The sequence below is a fragment of the Phyllostomus discolor genome, chromosome 5, assembly GCF_004126475.2.
Source record: "Phyllostomus discolor isolate MPI-MPIP mPhyDis1 chromosome 5, mPhyDis1.pri.v3, whole genome shotgun sequence".
NCBI lineage: Eukaryota > Metazoa > Chordata > Mammalia > Chiroptera > Phyllostomidae > Phyllostomus > Phyllostomus discolor.
In genome coordinates, this window is record NC_040907.2 from 28,505,338 (window position 1) to 28,523,673 (window position 18,336).

The following is an 18,336-nucleotide window of genomic DNA, read 5'->3' on the forward strand; positions in this document are numbered from 1 at the left end:
CTGAATGACCTTGTGGAACAGAGCTGGTTATCTGTCTGATCTATCAGCTCACACTTTCACCACCTAAGAGAACTAAATCTCTCTGGTTTAGAACTCTGTTTGTTTGTTTTTTCCATTGCCTGTTAGTGCAATTGAACAATATCCTAAATAACACAACTTCATATGCACTCTTTATAAAACCAGCATGGATGTCAAGATCAGTTATAGAGGGTTTTCCCCATTTAGAATTCTGGATATTGTGACAACTCTCTTGATCAAGTTTTTACTGCTTTGGTGAGCCCTTAAGAGAGTTTAACTTCAATGGTGAGTGTTAAAGAAGGGGAGATAGAAATGATTTGTGACTATGCTAGTTCTACCTATATTCCCTCTCTGGCAAAAAATAGTTGTCCCACACAATCCCAGTCAAACACGCATTTTTAAAAGATCATATGGGATGAGAAAGAGCAATTTCAGTGAGAGGCATATTTATTTCTAAGGTTAATCTATCACTTAATTCCTCAGCATAAATTTTTTTTCATCAGGTAATCTACAAGAGTAGGGAACAGGCGTCTTGATTGAAATGGAAAAAGGGAAAGAGACAAGGGTCACCCCTAGAAGGTAGCACCTAGCACTTCGGTGTGGGTACACTGTAAGAGTGAGGTGAAAATGGAAAGGGGCTTCACAAAGACAAGTGGGAGAACTACAAAGAGGCTGTGCCTCAATTCTGGTGCCAGCCAACTTAGCTATCCTAAATTCACACAAGATTTACTTTAGACAGCTACACATCTCAAGTTCCTCTACTTCATCTCAGTCACTGCAGTCCAGACTACTATTTCACTATTTAATTCTCACTAATCATGACTGGTAGGAAGAGGCAAGCCTGTGTTGTGTGATTTCATGCAAATTACTCAATCTTTACATATTTATTGAGACTTGTTTTGTAGCTCAACATGTGCTGTGTTTTGGTAGATGTCTATGTGCATTTGAAAACAACCATTCTATGGTTGTTTGGTATAGTGTTCTCTAATATCAATTAGATCAAGACATTTGATAATGTATTGCAATGTTCTTTACTGATTTTTATCAGTTTTTGCTTCCAGTATTCTGAAGCTCTATTAGTGACATTCACATTTATAATTATGTCTTTTATCAACTATGCCTTTATCTAATGTTTTTAAAATTTCTGATATACCCTGTCTTAAAAGTCTTTTATCCAATATTAACATTGTCATTGCACCTTTATGCTTATTGTTTGAATGGTGTACATTTTCCCATGTATTACTTTTAATTCGTCTGTGTCTGAATATCTCAAGTTTTGACTCTTATAGTCATTTAATTGAGTCTTGCTTTTTTTAGCATCTCTGACAATCTCTGCCTTTTTATTGCTGTGTTTAGACATTTAACATTAATGCAACTACTGATATTGTTAGATTCAGATCTAAATTGTTTTGTTTCACCTCTATGTTTTTAGTTCCTTTCTTCCACCATTTCCCTCTCTTCTTTTAGATTATTTAGATATATTTTAGTATTCTAATTTATCTATTGGCTTTTTAGGCATAACCTCAAACTAGGTTTACTAAAGAATGTCCTCAATCAGAAAAAGGGCATCTACAGAAGCCCTACAGCTTATGTCATACTTACGGATGAAAGATTGAATGTTTTCCCCTTAAGAATGAAAAAGGCAAGGATGCCTACACTACACCACTCCTATTCAACACTGTACTGGAGATTCAAGTCACTGCAGTAACGTGGGGAGACATGGGGAGATGGAAGGGGAGGAATAAGAAAACTGTCTATTTGCAGATGAAATAATAGCTTATATAGACAATCCCAAGGCGTCTTCAAAACAACTACTAGAACAAGATTAGCAAATACAAAAAGTAATTACATTTTTATATACTAGCAGCAAGCAATTGGAAAATAGATTTTAAAATGTGTTCATAGCATCCAAAAACAAAATATTCAGGATTAAGTCTAACTAGAAATATCCAAGTCCTCTACACTGAAAACTAAAACATTCCTGAGAGGAATTAAGGACCTAATGAATAAGGAGACAGTATATTTTAATGACTTGGAATAATCAATATTGTTAAGATGTTATTCTCCCCAAAACAGGGTTGCCAGAAGATGAGAACAGAAAGAGGCATGAATTACAAAGGGGCATGAGAAAACTTTGGGGAGTGACAGAAATCTTCATTTGACACTGGTGATAATTTCACATGTCAAAACTCCTCAAATTATAAACTTTAAATACTCAATTAACTGTATACAGACTATCTCTCAAGTATTATAAAAACAAACAACTAAATCCTACCCATTCATTAAAAGTGATCCTTCATGAAATACTTTCTGGTCTATATCTCTTCATTAAATAGGTTTCCTCCAACTTTAGAATTTCCAGAAAATTCTATTTACATATATCTCTTCTGAGAACATGTAGTGCCTCCCACATAACATATACTCAGTACATGTTTGCCAAATTGAAATAAATGCTTTTTCAGTTCTAAGAGTAGGAATGTAGATTGCACTCCTTCCTTTGCTCACTTACATATTTAACCCTCACTCTGGCTCAGGCTCAGAGAAGGAACACACACAGTGGGGCATCACTTAATCTACAAGAACACTCTGTGTAACAATGGAAGAAACTGAAACACAAACAGCACAAAGACAACAATCTCAAATATGTAGCAAGATGGACAGTATCCTGTCTGAAAGACTGCCCTCTATTTACCATCCATCCTCCAGGTATCTTCCTGATTAAATTTTTAATCATCTTTGAACTATAACACATGATTTAGCTCTTATTAAAAGAAAAATTAATGTGTATTCCCTCATTTTTGTGCCAATAAAAGCTGGAAAACTGCAAATTATGTGTTTTTTGCAGAGGCCAATATATTTAGAACAGTGAGTTTATACACAACTATCTGGCCTTTACTCCCTCAAATAATTTCCACACAATGTATTAGAGGAGTTAGGCAGAACTATCAGCAATTTCCTCTTGATCTGCCTGCTTCTACCCTTTTACAGCTTATACCCCACACAGCAGCTAGAGTGATCCTATTAAAATGTAAGTAACATTAGGTCACACTTTGCTTATATTCCTCCAATGGCTTTCCACCTCTGTCAGAATAAAACCCAAGTCATTACAAAAGCATACAAAAAGCCCAAAACACTTTCTTCCTGCCCCTACCACTTACTTCTCTAATGTCAAGTCCTACTAATCTTCCCTCCTCACATACACCAGTCTATCCACAGTGGCCTCTTGTTGTTCTTCCTGCCAAGTATGTTTCTATCTCAGGGCCTTTACACTGGTCAGGTTTCAGAAGGGAGATTCTCTCCCAGGACTATACAGTTGATGATCTACTTATATTTATATGTATAGAAACTATGGCCAAATAATAAAACTATGGCCAGAAAAATTAAACATCTAAGTTATAACATATAACTTTAAAATTAGGTCTCTTAACTTCCAGGCTATTCGTTATTTCCCCTGTATCTTGTACTTAGAGTGACACCTCATGACTCTGTAACATGACTTGGTTTTGGTCAAAATCTTACTACGTTCTTAAACCATGACAGAAACTTCAGATCATTAAATGCGGGTAAAATATAATACAATCTAAAGGGCTGTCATTGTGTTTGTTATTGTTGTTGTTGTTGTTTTAGAACTTCCTTTTTCTGCCACTGGCTTTCCCCCAATCCTCACCACTGTTAAGATATTTTACATTTCTAGCGGGGGCATTGTTTCCTATTTCTAATTCTTTCAGAGCACTTTACCTGTGCTAAGCATACAACAGAAACACAGTAAATATGTGACTTTGCAGCCCATAAGCAAGTTACATACAGCCTTTTCAATTACTTCCTTAAAAGTAATACATTTTACTTGTATTTTAAAACCTGAATGAGGAACTTAGGCAAACACTAAGCAGTGACCAGGAACAGTCTTTGAATTGCAAGAAACAAAACACTCCACGTGATGCACCTTTAGTCTACTAATTTAAGAAGAACACTATACCTATGCACATCTTGAAAAGACAGGAGGGTTTTTTGTTTTTTTTTTAAAGATTTCTAGTATTCAGCGTAGGGATAGCACCCAATTTAAGAACTAAGTCAAAGGCTATGGAAATGCAGGAGGCTGTGAAAAAATCAAAAGCAAGGATACACACAGATCTGGAAACACACCCCCACACACTCCACCAACAGAAAACGCAAGGCTTATAGCAAACAGTGTCAGAACACAACCACATTCCCTCCGAGTTCATTTCTACACTCTGAAGGATGCTTACCACAAACACCTGCAACTCTCTGCCTGAAGGTTTTTTCTAGCTGGGGAAGATGCTTTGGCTCTGTGCAGGGCATGCCAGAAGTGCAGAAAATCTCATGTCCCTAGCAGCATGGCTCATTCGAGGGGGGAAGAGTTGATAGATAAATGTACCAGCTTGTTGCCCGCAGTTCTAAATGCCCCAGAGCTCCCAAACATTTCTGACTCCCAGTGAGCTCCAAATGCTTACAGTGGTAATTGACTTGATAACTGCCCCACTTCCCTAGGATCACCCCTCAAACTACCTGTGCTCAATCCTTGTCTACTTCTGGGGGAACTCAAATCACTACAGTTATCTTTTCCCTTCTTAGAAAAAATGTCTCCCGGGATAGACACGAAATCTTCCTTTAACACAACAGTTCTCAAACTTTTAACACAATAATTCTCAAACTTTTTGGTTGCAAGACTCTTTTATACTATTAAAAATAATTAAGGATCCCAAAGAGCTTTTGTTTATGTGAGTTGTACCTATTGATATTTACCTATTAGAACTTAAAACTGAAAATTTTTTATTAATTTACTTAAAATCAACAATAACAAATGCATGGCATATTAAACATTGTTTTGTATGAAAAAATAGTCTCTAAAGCAAAAAAAACTTGGAAGAATGGGATTGTTTTATAGTTTTTAAAAGTTGCTTTAATATTTGGCTTAATAGGAAACTATTAGATTCTCATATCCACCTCTATATTTGAGCTATAATAAAATCACAGGTCACATAACCTCTGGAAAATAATTTAAAAAGTCATGGAACATTTTGGTATTACTATGAACAAAGTTTTCACCCTGTGGATCTCCTGAAAGGTCCTCACACACTTTAGAATCACTTTAGCAGAACAGGTTCCCGTGAGCAATGAATAACATTACAAAATAACCAAGACACAAGTTTTAAGTTTTTTTTAAAAGGGAGAGGCAATCACAGAATGAACAATGAGCACTCATTCTCTCAAAGCAGTTCTTTAACAAAGAACTGCCTATGACCCAAGTTCCCTTTCTTCTATTCTTTGACATCAGTTCCCTTGAAATAGTATAAGTGCTTGCCAGTCTTAAAAGAAAAAAAAATATTGAGCTAATTTTGCTTTTTTCTACCCTAAGTAGCTTCCAGTGGATAGGGCACTTTTCATTAATAAAAAAGCAACATATCCTTTGGTTGAACTGAACAGACAAGGCCAAATTAAAAAGCAGAATGCAAAAGGTTAAGATTCTGGTCAAGATGGAGGAGTAGGTAAATGTAGTACTCACATCCTCTCACAACCACATCAAAATTATAATTAAACTACAGAACCACCATCCTTTAGAACTGCCTGAACTCTAGCTGAACAGAAGTCTCACAGCTAAAGACATGAAGCAGCAACCACATCAAGACGGGTAGGAGAAGCCAAACAGGATGGTCCCACACTCACATGTGGCTACAGAGTTCCTCCCTGAGGAATAACGGGCTCCAGCTCCACACCAGGTCCCTCCACCAAGGGTTCCAGGGCCAAGAAGTCCCTATAATTTCTGGCTGGGAAAACCAGCTCAAATTATGGCTCAGTGAAATGGAGGACTTCTAGAGTGCCAGGCATTCCTTTTAAAGGGCCCACACATGAACTTACTCAAACTCATTTACTCTGAGCTCCAGAGCTGGGGCAGCAGAGCTCAAAAGGCACCATGGACATATAGAGAGGAACTGAATTATTCAGCATTAGGGCAACAGCTAGAGGGACAGCTTCCCTCCAGATAAAAAAGCTGGCAGAGCCCACTGTTCCTTTGATGAGCATCCCCACATAAGAGTCAGCAGGTGAGCATCATATCTGAGTCTCCATCAACCTGGCCAACACTGTGTGCCACCACAGTGATGCTAAGGACATACCCAAACCCTTTCCAGTAGCTTATTCATACGAATGGTCTGTCTTGGCTCATGCTCTCAGTTTTCCTAAAATCTCTCAAACCCTAAAGAAGAAGCATGTTGCCACAGCATGCCCCATACCTCTTGCTAAGTGGTCCCAGGCCCAGCACTAGCTGTAGCCAGCCTTAGTTTGCAGCTTGGCTTCTCCTTAGCACCTCCAAGCCCACAACAAGCAGTAGTCATCTACAGATTGCTCTGCAGGTCATGCAGGATGGCCCTGGACACAGCAAAGAGTCAGCTGATCTTGGCCCACACCTGCCAGGAGGCCCCAAAGCCAGCATGCCTGGTGGACAACTTCAGGCCACACCAGAGCACCATCCAATCATCTTCACCAGCAACACACTCAAGAGGCACACTCATCTGACATCAGAGCCCATTCAAAGCAAATCATGCCCTATGGTCTTGGCCCCTGCATAGCAGCTCTTCTGCTGTAGATAAGGCTAGTACTTGCAGATCAGCCTGAGGATAAATGCCTCCCATGACATGGTAACAGCAATCAAGGCTCAACTCCAACAGGAGAGTACACAAAGCCCACACGGGGGGCACACCTGGCACGCCTAGCTAGGTGACAGGGGAGGCTATGCCACTGGGCCCTACAGGACACCTAATACATAAGGCCACTCTGCCAGGACTGGGAGATACAGTAGCTCTACCTAATAGATAGAAACAAACATAGGGAGACAGCCAAAATGAGGAGACAAAGAAACATATTCCAAATGAAAGAACACAACAAAACTCCAGAAAAAAGAAATAAATAAAATGGAGACAATCTACCAGATTCAGAGTTCAAAACACTGGTTATAAGGATGCTCAATAAACTTATAGGAATAGTTGATGAACTTAGCATAAAATTCAACAAAGAGATAGGAAACATAAAATGGAGATAAAAAGCAAAAAGAACCAGTCAGAAATAAAGAATAAAATAACTGAAATGAGAATTCATTACAAAGAATTAACAGTAGAGTAGAGGAAAGAGAGGATAAAATCAGCAATTCGCAAGATTAAAAAGCTGAAAAACACCTAATCTGAACAACAGAAAGAAAAAAGAATCAATAAAATGAGGATAGTGTAAGGAGCCTCTGGGACAACTTCAAGTGAACAAGCATTTGTAGCATGAGGGTGATAGAAAGAGAAGAGACAGAGCAAGGAATCAAAAACCTATTTGAAAAAATAATGACATAAAATGTGCCTAACCTGGTGAAGGAAATAGACATACAAGTCCAGAAAGTGAAGAGAATCCTAAACAAGATAAACTCAAAGTGGCCCACATCATGTCACATCATAATTACAATGCTAAAGACAAAGAAAGAATCTTAAAAGCAATAGGAGAAAAGCAGTCAGTCACTTACAAGGGGGCTCCCATTAGACTGCCAGCTAATATTTCAAGAGAAACTTTGCAGGCTAGAAGGGACTAACAAGCAACATTCAAAGTGATGAAAAGCAAGAACCTACAACCAAGATCACTCTACCAAGAAAGTATTTAGTAAATGATATGATCATTTAGCATCAAAGGTCAGATAAAGAGTTTCCCAGATTAGAAAAAGCCAAAGGAGTTCACCACCACCAAACTAGTACAAGAAATATTAAAGGGATTTTTTAAGAAGGAAAAAATAAAAATATGAATAAAATGGCAATAAATATATATCTATCAGCAATTACTTTAAATTCAAATGGGTTAAATGCTCCAATAAAAAAATCTATGGTGCTAAATGGATAACAAAACAAGACCCTTACATATATTGTCTACAAGAGACTCACCTCAGATCAAAAGATGCACACAGACTGAAAAAAAGGGATAGAAAAGTTATTTCATTTAAAAAAAAAAAAAAAAAAAAAACAACTTCCTGGCTGGCATAGCTCAGTGGATTGAGCGCGGGCTGCAAACCAAAGTGTCGCAGGTTCGATTCCCAGTCAGGGTACATGCCTGGGTTGCAGGCCATGGCCCCCAGCAACTGCACATTGATATTTCTCTCTTTCTCCCTCCCTTCCCTCTCTAAAAAAATTAATTAAAAAAAAAACTAGGGGAGCAATATTCACCCCAGAAAAAAAAATAGACTTTAAAACAAAAGCTCCAGCCAGAGACAAAGAAATACCCAGCAATTCCACTTCTGGGTATTTATCCAAAGAAACCCAAAACTTTAAATAGAAACAACATACACATCCATATGTTCAGTGCAACATTTTTTATGACAACCAAGATATGAAAGAAACATAATGGGATCACAGCACACACACTTAAGAGATTTCTACAAATTGTGAGAAAGCCTATTAAAAATATGATAAAAATTATGCAAGAATGCAAATGAATAAATGAGGAAAAGCTACACGACATAGTTAACATTTAAAATGGAATAGTAGGTTAGAATGTGGGTGTGGTGTGTGTGTGTGTGTGTGTGTGTGTGTGGTGTGAGCTGAGATGCTGGAAATGTACAATGAGAAAGCTGAAAGGTAAAGTTAATGCTTAGTGACAGCTTAAGTGCTGACTAAACTTGTCACAATAAACAATTTAGGATACCAACTAGAGCTCCTTTATCTCCTTCATTCTTGCAAATTAATTTTTAACCAAGTAAGAGTTATCTTACACACACTTAAGAGATTTTGTGTATAAAATAATTATTACATGGTTGGAAGCAGAAAAGGCATTTTAAAGACAGTCAGGAAAATTCAATGTAATTAGAGTATAAGCAGTGAAAGGGAATAGTTTTGTTAACTAAAACCAGTCTTCAATGTTGTAGATGCCAGAAGAAAGTTCAAAATTAAAATTTAAGAAACCTGGATTCAAGTGTCAGACAATAGCTGTGCCCAAACTACAGAAAAATCAAAAACAAACAAAAAACCCACACCTTTTCATTAATTCCTAAAAATCCCACCTCATTCAGAGATGTTAAGATCAAATAAAATAACAAATATGAAAATGCTCCGAAAAAAACAGATAATGCTATACAAATTAATACACGGCCTTCATCATGGTTATACTCACTCTACTGGAAATGAACTTTTAAAATCTGTATTTCTGACATACTAACACTGTCACAGACTAAATAAAGCTTTTTTACCCGTTCAACAGATCGTGCTCTCTTCTTTGGCCGTGTAGGCAGCACATCTTCCTTCGGATTGGTGTCTATTGCCCAGTAAGATCCCTAAAGGTAAAGAAATAAATTATTTTAACAGTATACCACAGCAACTCTGTAACATTAAGATGGACTGTTATAATCCTCTGCTTCAGAAGCAAACATTTTGTAGATACAACAAATGTAACATGAGAGAAAACTAGTTTTGAACTGAGAAAAGAAGTTCATATGAGAAAATCCACTTATAATGAGATTGTTAAAGACAAAAAAAAAATCACAAACTAAGGAAGCCAAGTTCAAGAATTTCTACCACAGACAAAAAGAGAAATGATCAACTGAACACATTTTAAAATATATGCTAACTTTTAATTGAACACATATCATTACAACAGCATATGACATTCAAGACTAACAGAATTTTATGTATAAAGTTACTGTGATTTCTGCACCCTGAGACCTCATAAATCCAAATGGTAAGTGAAACAATTTATAAAGACAAACTGTTTGAACACACTTTATGAATAAGTGCATCCTGGGAAGCAATGGTCTGCACATAAATCTTACTTATAAAAAAGATTTTATTTATTTATTTTTAGAGAGAGGGGAAGGGAGGGAGAGAAACATCAATGTGTGGTTGCTTCTTGCACACCCTCTACTGGGGACCTGGCCTGACACCTAGGCATGAGCCCTGACTGGGAATGGTGGCCAGTGACCCTTTAGTTCGCAGGCAGGCACTCAATCCACTGAGCCACACCAGCCAAGAAATCTTACTTCTTGATATAAGTTCTCAAACCACTCATTCAAAAATACATATGAGCACCTACTGTGTTCCAGGCACTCAGAAATTGTGACTGCTTGAAAAAATATTTTGAAAAGCATAGATCATAAAGTTTGTTATACATAAAGTTTCATTATACAGATAAGAAGACCAAAGCTCAGAGATAAAGTGGTTTGCTCATCCAAGGATATGAGAGCCAAGACCTGAATCAAGGCCTTAGTTCCTTTCTTCCTCAGTTATTGTCTACACATACATGCATGCACACATATGTGCAGGAAGGTAAGAAAGGAAGGGAGGGTAAGACAGGAAAGAGAGAGTAAAGAAGGAAAGAAAGGAGGAAGGAAGATAAGCATTTCAGAAATAGAAATACAATGCATGGCCCGGTTATACAATAATCTCAGTAACAGTATTAAAGTTTAGTCTTTGCCTCATTACTTTCATTAATCTTCCTAGGCTACTTTTTCAGGCAATATTTGTCCATGAGCTCTCATCTACCAATCCTCACACTCTGTGCCTAATGTGAATTATTTGCTCATTGTTCCTTCAACATACCATGTTCTTTTATACATCTGTGTCTCTTCTACATGCTGATCTCATCGCCTGTAATATCCACCCTATGATCCACTACCTATAATATGCACTCTGACAAACTCATATTCCACCTTCAAAATCTAGCTCAGATATTATCTAAAAGAATTCATCACTCCCTCCCTTCTGCAAGATCTCAATACTTTCTATATATTTAGACCATGGATTGCACTCCACATTACTTAAAGGTCTGTATCTCTTCTAGGCTATGACTTCCTTAAGGGTAGAAAACTTATTTTCTATATTACTGTGACAGGCACAATGTCAGACACAAAACAAGTACTCAATAAACATTTGCTGAAGTAAGAAAAAAAAGTTGTTGAAAGAATAGAATATGATCCCAGGCCTTCCCAGATCTTAGTCTTTTCAGGCATCTGAACTTCCACTCACCCACTACTGGGGCCTTCTTCCACATTATCTTTTCAAAGTAGTCACTGAATGTCAGCTGATGAGTCTACCAGCTGGATGCAAACTTGTCAAGAACAAGGCAAAATATAGATGCTAGAGCAATCTAGCACTAAAAGTGAAAACAATGATCTTGCATAGTTCAGCTATCAGTTTCAAAATTAAATAGGAAAAAGTTTTATATTTGGTTTTTATAAAAGTTGAAAATAAAACATAAAGAAAATTATCAAAACTCAACTGACAATAGTTTACAAACCACTGTATGTAAAAATGATAGCAAACTCAAATTTTTTGTATCTTAGATATAATATATATTATATTTAGTATATTCAAATTTTCCTGGTTTTGAAGGTAAATATACTAAAATGGTCAAGATCTTTGGAGTAGAACTAATTTTCAACTGTCATGCACAAAACTAAAATATCTATCTGTAAATATTGATTCTTGGTTTACAATTTCTAAAATGTTCTATTCTATTATTACTTCTGGTTCTTTTTCTTATATATTACTATCAAAAGGCAATAGTGATTCCAGATTTCAAATACATATTTACTAGATTTTAGCATTTTATTATTTCTGTTTCTTGTACTTACATGTTCAAAATGCAATACTTTTGAAATTTTTGATGTCTCAGAATTTTGTTGAAAGATGACCACCTCTGGTACATAATTGCAAAAAAATATTTTCATATCTGGTTTATAAACACCAAACAGAATGATGAATCCAATTAATTTTTTCATTTCTTATAGCATCTATTTCCTTGCAAGCACTTCTCTATATACATCAGACTTCAAGATTTGTCTACTTATGAATCATTTCAAGTGATTTATAGTGCTCAAACATCATAAAAGATGAAAACATGATGACTCTAGTCATGTAATACTACACGATGAAGACCTTGCTAAATGACTAAATTGATGAAAGTAGAACATTTTTTTTTCCTTAGAAAGAGATCATTAACTCAATATTACTGTGGTTTGGGAAAATTAATGTAGGATATCACTGACTCAATTTAACCATTATAATTAGAGTCTAGAGTGCTACTGTCTATCTTTATGTTCATCTCCTGATTCTACTGAAAACAGTATACAATTTTCCTGTCAATTTTCATTTCTTTATCATTATGAGCAGGGGAAAAAAGTAAACTCTCAACTATGTCCAATGAAAGCTAAAAGAAAAAAGACTTAACATAGCATCTATATAGTCTTGTTATGCCTTCTTGAAAGATGTAATATTTTGGGCAACACGAAAAGAAAACTGATTATGTGGAATCTAATGAAAAAACTGTACTACCAAGCAAAATTATAGACAGACTCATAGACAGGAGGACAGCTTCATGGAGGGGAGAGGGAGGGGATGGCAGGGTGGGGATAGTTGGAGGATGGAGGGATACAGCAAAAAAGAGAAAGAACTCACGGATGACAGTGTGGTGATTATGTGAGGGAGGCAGGTGGGTGGAGGTGGAAGAGGGCATGGGGGAATAAATAGTAATGAAAAAATACAATTAAAAAAAAAGAAAACCAGCCCTGGCTGGTGCGGCTCAGTGGACTGAATGCCAGCCTGCAAACCAAAGGGTTGCCAGTTCGATTCCCAATCAGGGTACACGCCTGGGTTGCAAGCCAGGTCCCCAGCAGTGGGGGGTGTGAGAGGCAACGACACACTGATGTTTCTCTCCCTCTCTCTCTTCCTCCCTTCCTCTCTCTCTCTAAAAATAAATAAATAAATAATGAATGAATGAATGAATGAATGAATAAATAAATAGAAGACTGAAAGATAATAGTGATGATTTCACTGCTGCATCATCCTTCTAGGTCAATCATTCCTTTCTATTCCTGTTATTTCAGTATTTGGGCATGATGGAGAAAATATTGATGAGCACTGATGAAATAATTCTTAAGATGATACGATTCATTTCAAAGTTTAGGAAAAATGAAATCAGTAAAATGACACTGTATGTAAGATTTATAAAAGAATCACATATGGTAATTGCACAATAGAATAAGTCTTACAAGTATTCTAGTTTTTAAAGTAAATTTTCTATTTGTTCTTTGAAAGGATTCTAAGAATGAATCATAATAAAATAATTATCTTTACATATCAGAACTGCTCAAAATTGACAGTGAAAAACTAAATTGGGTCCAATGGACCCTGACAGTATATGAGAATTAAATAAAATACACATGAAATATTCCATCCTCCAAAATTTGACCACATATTGTTTTGTATTAATCTTATTCTGTCTCACCTCCTACAATTTCTACCAAAGAGCAAGCACACAAATATTTGGAAAAACACTAAATTTTAAGGGTCAAAAATTTAAAATCTAGCCCAGCTTTTATTTAATTATTGAAGAGGTATAATCTATAAAATATAAATAATTTGGGTCATTGGGTAATCCTAAAGATTTATCCTTTCATTTAACATTTGCTGAATTCCTATTGTGTAAGGCAAATAAAAAATAACAATAGCTAAAACAATTTTAGTGAAGCTTACTATTAAAAATAAAATGCAAGGACAAGCTATACCTGGACATAACCTAAACACTATCTAACCCAACAGGGAAATGACACATGCTGCATTATCCAAACTGGCTAACAGTCTCAAACTTTGAGCAGATACCAGAAAGGTAACAACCCTCCTCTTAATGACAGTTCAGCAAGGGCTGACCATGTGCTAGTCCAGTGCTAGTACTAGGAATACAAGTAAAACGTCTCAGTCTGAAGGGTGGTGAGAGAGACAAAAAAAAAAAAAAAGAGAGAGAGATACCTGCATGGTTAAATCTCACCACCTTTCATGCCTTTGCTCAAAATTCACTTTCTCAACGAATTTACCTTATTTATCCTTTTGAAAACTGCAATCTATACCTCAATACACTTTATTCTATTCTCATTTTCCTCCAGCATTTAGAATGGTTTCACATTCTATATAATTTTTGTATTTATTTTGTCTATTGTCATTCTCCCATAAAGTTGTAAGTTCCTTGAAGGCATGAATTTTTGTCTGTTCTGTTCTGTCTGTTCTGTTCTGTTCTGTTGTTTGGCATTCCAAATGCCTAGAACAGTTACTAGCACCTAACAGGCAAATAAATTATCACAATACAGTGCTAAGACAAGTGAGCTAAGTCTCTGAGGATGATCATGCTCAGATTTGGTAGAAGGAGGAGGGGAATAAAAACAATTTCAAGCAGAGGAAAATAGCTAGTACTCAAAAAGCATTTTCAATATGGTATTCATGGACTCCCTGCAGGTATGTGGACGGGAAATTCAGCATTTCCTTCCATTATGAACATAAAGAGTAAACCACAGTTTAGCAATACCTAAAAAATCAGTTTGTTTCCTATCACATTAATAGCTTTTGTCTCAAAATGTCTACTCATTATTTATCTCTGCTTTTATTTACCATATTAAATTTTGTTCAATTTTGTAATTTAATGTTACCAAGGAAGCATAGATTATTACATCACAAATTTGCCATAGTATTTTTATAACTATTTTAATGTAACTGCTTATCTTTTTAATTCTGTATATTCTGGTTAGACTTTTAAAACTACTCTGAGAAGGGGTTCACAGGCTTCAACAGAACTGCCAAATGGAGCCATGGCATAAACAAGTGAGAAGATCTGGTGCTGAAGTCGTAAGGCATGCGGATGAGAATAAGACATTAAGAAAACTGTTCCCTTTAATACTTTAGGTGGCATGCTGATTTTAAGTTTTCTTGTAATTCATAAATCCTGAAAATTTACTAAAATGTATTATTATAATACCAAACAATCCAAAGGTCAAAGTCTTAAGAACCTTTACAGTACTTATTTTTTAAGTTTTCTACAATCTATCACAACTAAGCAACAGTGAAAGAAGTTGTGCTAATACACAATTTATAATCACTTTTACGTAGAAGTTTTACACAATGAAGAGTGGGCGAACAACTTCCAAGAAATTCTGATCTCTGAACCTAGTATAGCATATGAAATTTTCCGTTTATAAATTATTTCTTCACTAGACCAGAAGTTTTAGTGGCAGTGACATATTCATTTCTTGTATCTCCATAGCCAAACTTGGTACCTACCATAGAGTTATTAACAATAAATGTTTGCTAAACTTAATTCTGATGAATGTCATATTTGAAGACACATTGGAATTATTATTAAAGTAATTTAAAATATTAAAATATTCAGAACATCCAGAGCTATATGGGCCTATAGATACTACAGCTCTAATTTTTATATATATCTCTATTTCTTTTTATATAAACCCCACATGTTATTCCTTAAGTTAAAAGAAGTAAAGGATGGAGAGATATCCTGTGGTTCATGGCTTAGAAAATTGAATATTAAGACAGCAGTATACCCCAAATTGATCTACAGATTCAATGCAATTCCTATCAAAATCCCAGTCATCTTATTTGTAGGAACTGACAGGTTGATCTTAAAATATACATGTATTTGACCTAGTATAGTCAAAACAATCTTTAAAAGAACAAACTTAAAAGATTCACACTTCCTGATTTTAAAACATGCTACAAAGTAAAAGTAATTTGAATTGAGAATATAAAAATAAACCTGTATATTTTAGGTCAACTGTTTTCCACAGGCTATCAAGATAATACAAATGAGGAAAGAATAATCTTTTCAGCAAATGGTGCTGGAAAAAAAATGGATAGCCACATGCAAACGAATGAAATTGGGCTCCCTTATACACATATATAAAAATTAAAATTAGCTCAAAGTGGATCAAAACTCTAAATGTAAGGGCTAACATTCTCAGAAGAAAAGTAAGTGTAAATCTTCATGACTTTGGTTTAGGCAATGGTTTCTTAGATATGACACCAAAAGTACAAGCAACCAAAAGAAAACTAGTAAATTCATCAAAACATAAAACTTTTGTTTTAATGGACACTGTCAAGAAAGTGAAAATAAAATTCACACAATGGAAAGAAAATTTCCAAGTTATATATGTGATAAAGAGCTAGTATCTAAAATATATAAAAGGAACAGTTACAACTCACTAATAAAAGGACAACCTGGTTAAAAAACAGACAAAGAATCTGAATAGACATTCCTGCAAAGGAGCTTTACGAAGGCCAATAAGCACATCAGGGCAACACAAATCAAAACCATACTACAATGAGACAACACCTCCACACTCTAAGATGGCTACAAGTATAATCAAAAGGACAAAATAAAAAGTGTTGGCAAGAATGTGAAAAACTAACAACTTTATAATTGTGAAAATTTAAAATGGTGCTGCCACTTTGAAAAACAGTATGGCAGGTCCTCAAAAGTTTAAACATATGATCCCGCAATTCTACTCTTAGAGAAATGAAAACATATCCAAGAGAAATGAAAAATTATGTTCACACAAAACTTGTACACAAATGATCATAGCAGCATTTTCCATACTAGCCAAAAGTTTAAAAAAAAAACAAATGCCCATAAAATGATGAACAGACATAATTATTGTATTATTTTTATACAATGGAGTATCATTCAGTCATACTACAACATGCTACAACACATATGACCCTAAAAACCTTACACTAGATCAAAGAAGCCAGCTACATAAAGTCATATATCATATGATCCAATTTATATAAAATGTACAATATAGGCAAATCTATAGAGATGAAAAGTAAATTAGTAGTTGCCAGCTTGGGGGGTGGGGGAGTGACAGTTTAAAGGACAGAGTTCTTTCTGAGGTGACAAAATAAAAATGTCCTGGAATTTGATACTGGTAATGATTGCACAACTCTGCAAATACCCTAAAAACTATTGAATTATACACTTTTAAATGGTAAATTTTGTGTTATGTGAATTATATCTCAATAAAAATACTGTGTGAATTAAGAAAAAAACAGGAATCAAGGAGCTCTAACCTAATGCAGTGGTAGGCCCAATATAGTCCAAAGGTCTTTGTCACAAAGCAAACTGAATGGTATTGCCCAGAAAGAACTCAGGCTTCTTGACTTCTGGTTGTTTACTTGGACTGTATCAGTCTGTGATAAAAGTTCTAAATAGTCATTAATGTCAAGGAGTTCACCTACTAGAAGAATAAAAATTCCAAAATCTCTTTCAGATTGAAAGTATGTCAGTCAATGTTAAGAAGTGAAGTGAATTTTTGACCCCTGCCTTACTGATCAAAAGAAAAGGTCTGAGTAAAATGAAGCAAAGTGACAATTTCTAGAACTCCTAAAAACCAGCCATAATTTAAAACAGCAAGAGAATTAATGCACAATTAGAAATGTTTGTTTAAAAAGAACAAACTACCACCGTACTTCTTAGTTAACTAGGAAGAGAGAAACATCTTTCTTATGATAAACATTAAGTATCTACTATGTATATCAGATACTATGAAAATGTCACAGACCCAGTCCTTGTCAGCGAAAACTCACAATTGAGTGGAGCAGATCAAAATACAAGTAGTACATCATTCAGGAGCATTAACAGTTGTAAGGTCAGAGAGCTATGGTAATTAAAAAAAAGAGAGATAAAAAAAAGGGAGCAAGAAAAGAAGGTGAAAAGGGAGAAAAAAGATGGTTACCTCCTTTTCAGAGTAATGCTGACATTTGAGCTGGGCATCCAAGGATGAGTAAGGTGGAAAGAAAGACTATTTTTTTAGATACAATGAAGAGTATGAGCAAAAATGTGAAGATATAAAACTGCCATCATAAATACAAGATAAAGAATGGAATATAACTTGAATATAAAGTTTAGAGGCACAAAGCTGAGGGCTGGAGTTGAAAATGTAGTGTTTTTACTTGTGTACCAAGCAACAATGTAAAAAATGGAGCAATGGTAAGCAGACATGAGAGAAAGGAGAGCAGTGGAGGTGACAAACTAATCCAAGTTATTTATCATTAAAATAATTTTATTTTTTAAAAATATCATTTCTTCTAATTACTTTGTTTCACATAAAAATGCAGGATCTCAAAACATCAATGATGAAGAATTAGATGAAAGGCTGAATTAGCTTCATGGGGTTCCTAACCCCTATAATACAGATCGAGACAACATCTTATTATAAAAACCCACAGTGAAGCCCTGACTGGTGTGGATCAATTGGTTGGAGCATAATCCTATAAACCAGAAGTTCATGGTGTTCAATGCCCGGTCAAGGCACACGCCCAGGTTGAGGGTTCGGTTCCCAGTTGGGGTGAGTATGAGAGGCAAGCAATTGCTATTTCTCTCTCACATAGATGTTTCTCTCCCTCTTTCTCTTTTGCCCTTCCCCTCTCTTTAAAAATCAATAAGCATGCCATGGCTGGTGTGGCTCAGTGGACTGAGCGCCAGCCTGGGAACCAAAGAGTCACC

The 18,336-nt window shown here is 35.6% G+C and overlaps 1 protein-coding gene across 2 annotated transcripts in view; it reads right to left on the reverse strand.

Annotated features, from left to right (window-relative positions):
* The window catches only part of FOXJ3 (forkhead box J3), a 102,514-nt gene that overhangs the window by 35,145 nt on the left and 49,033 nt on the right, over positions 1–18,336 (reverse strand). For both annotated transcript variants that reach the window (XM_028511524.1, XM_028511522.2), the window contains exon 5: positions 9,245–9,328. In XM_028511524.1, coding sequence (XP_028367325.1) covers positions 9,245–9,328 — 84 coding nt within the window. The remainder of the gene's footprint in view (positions 1–9,244; positions 9,329–18,336) is intronic.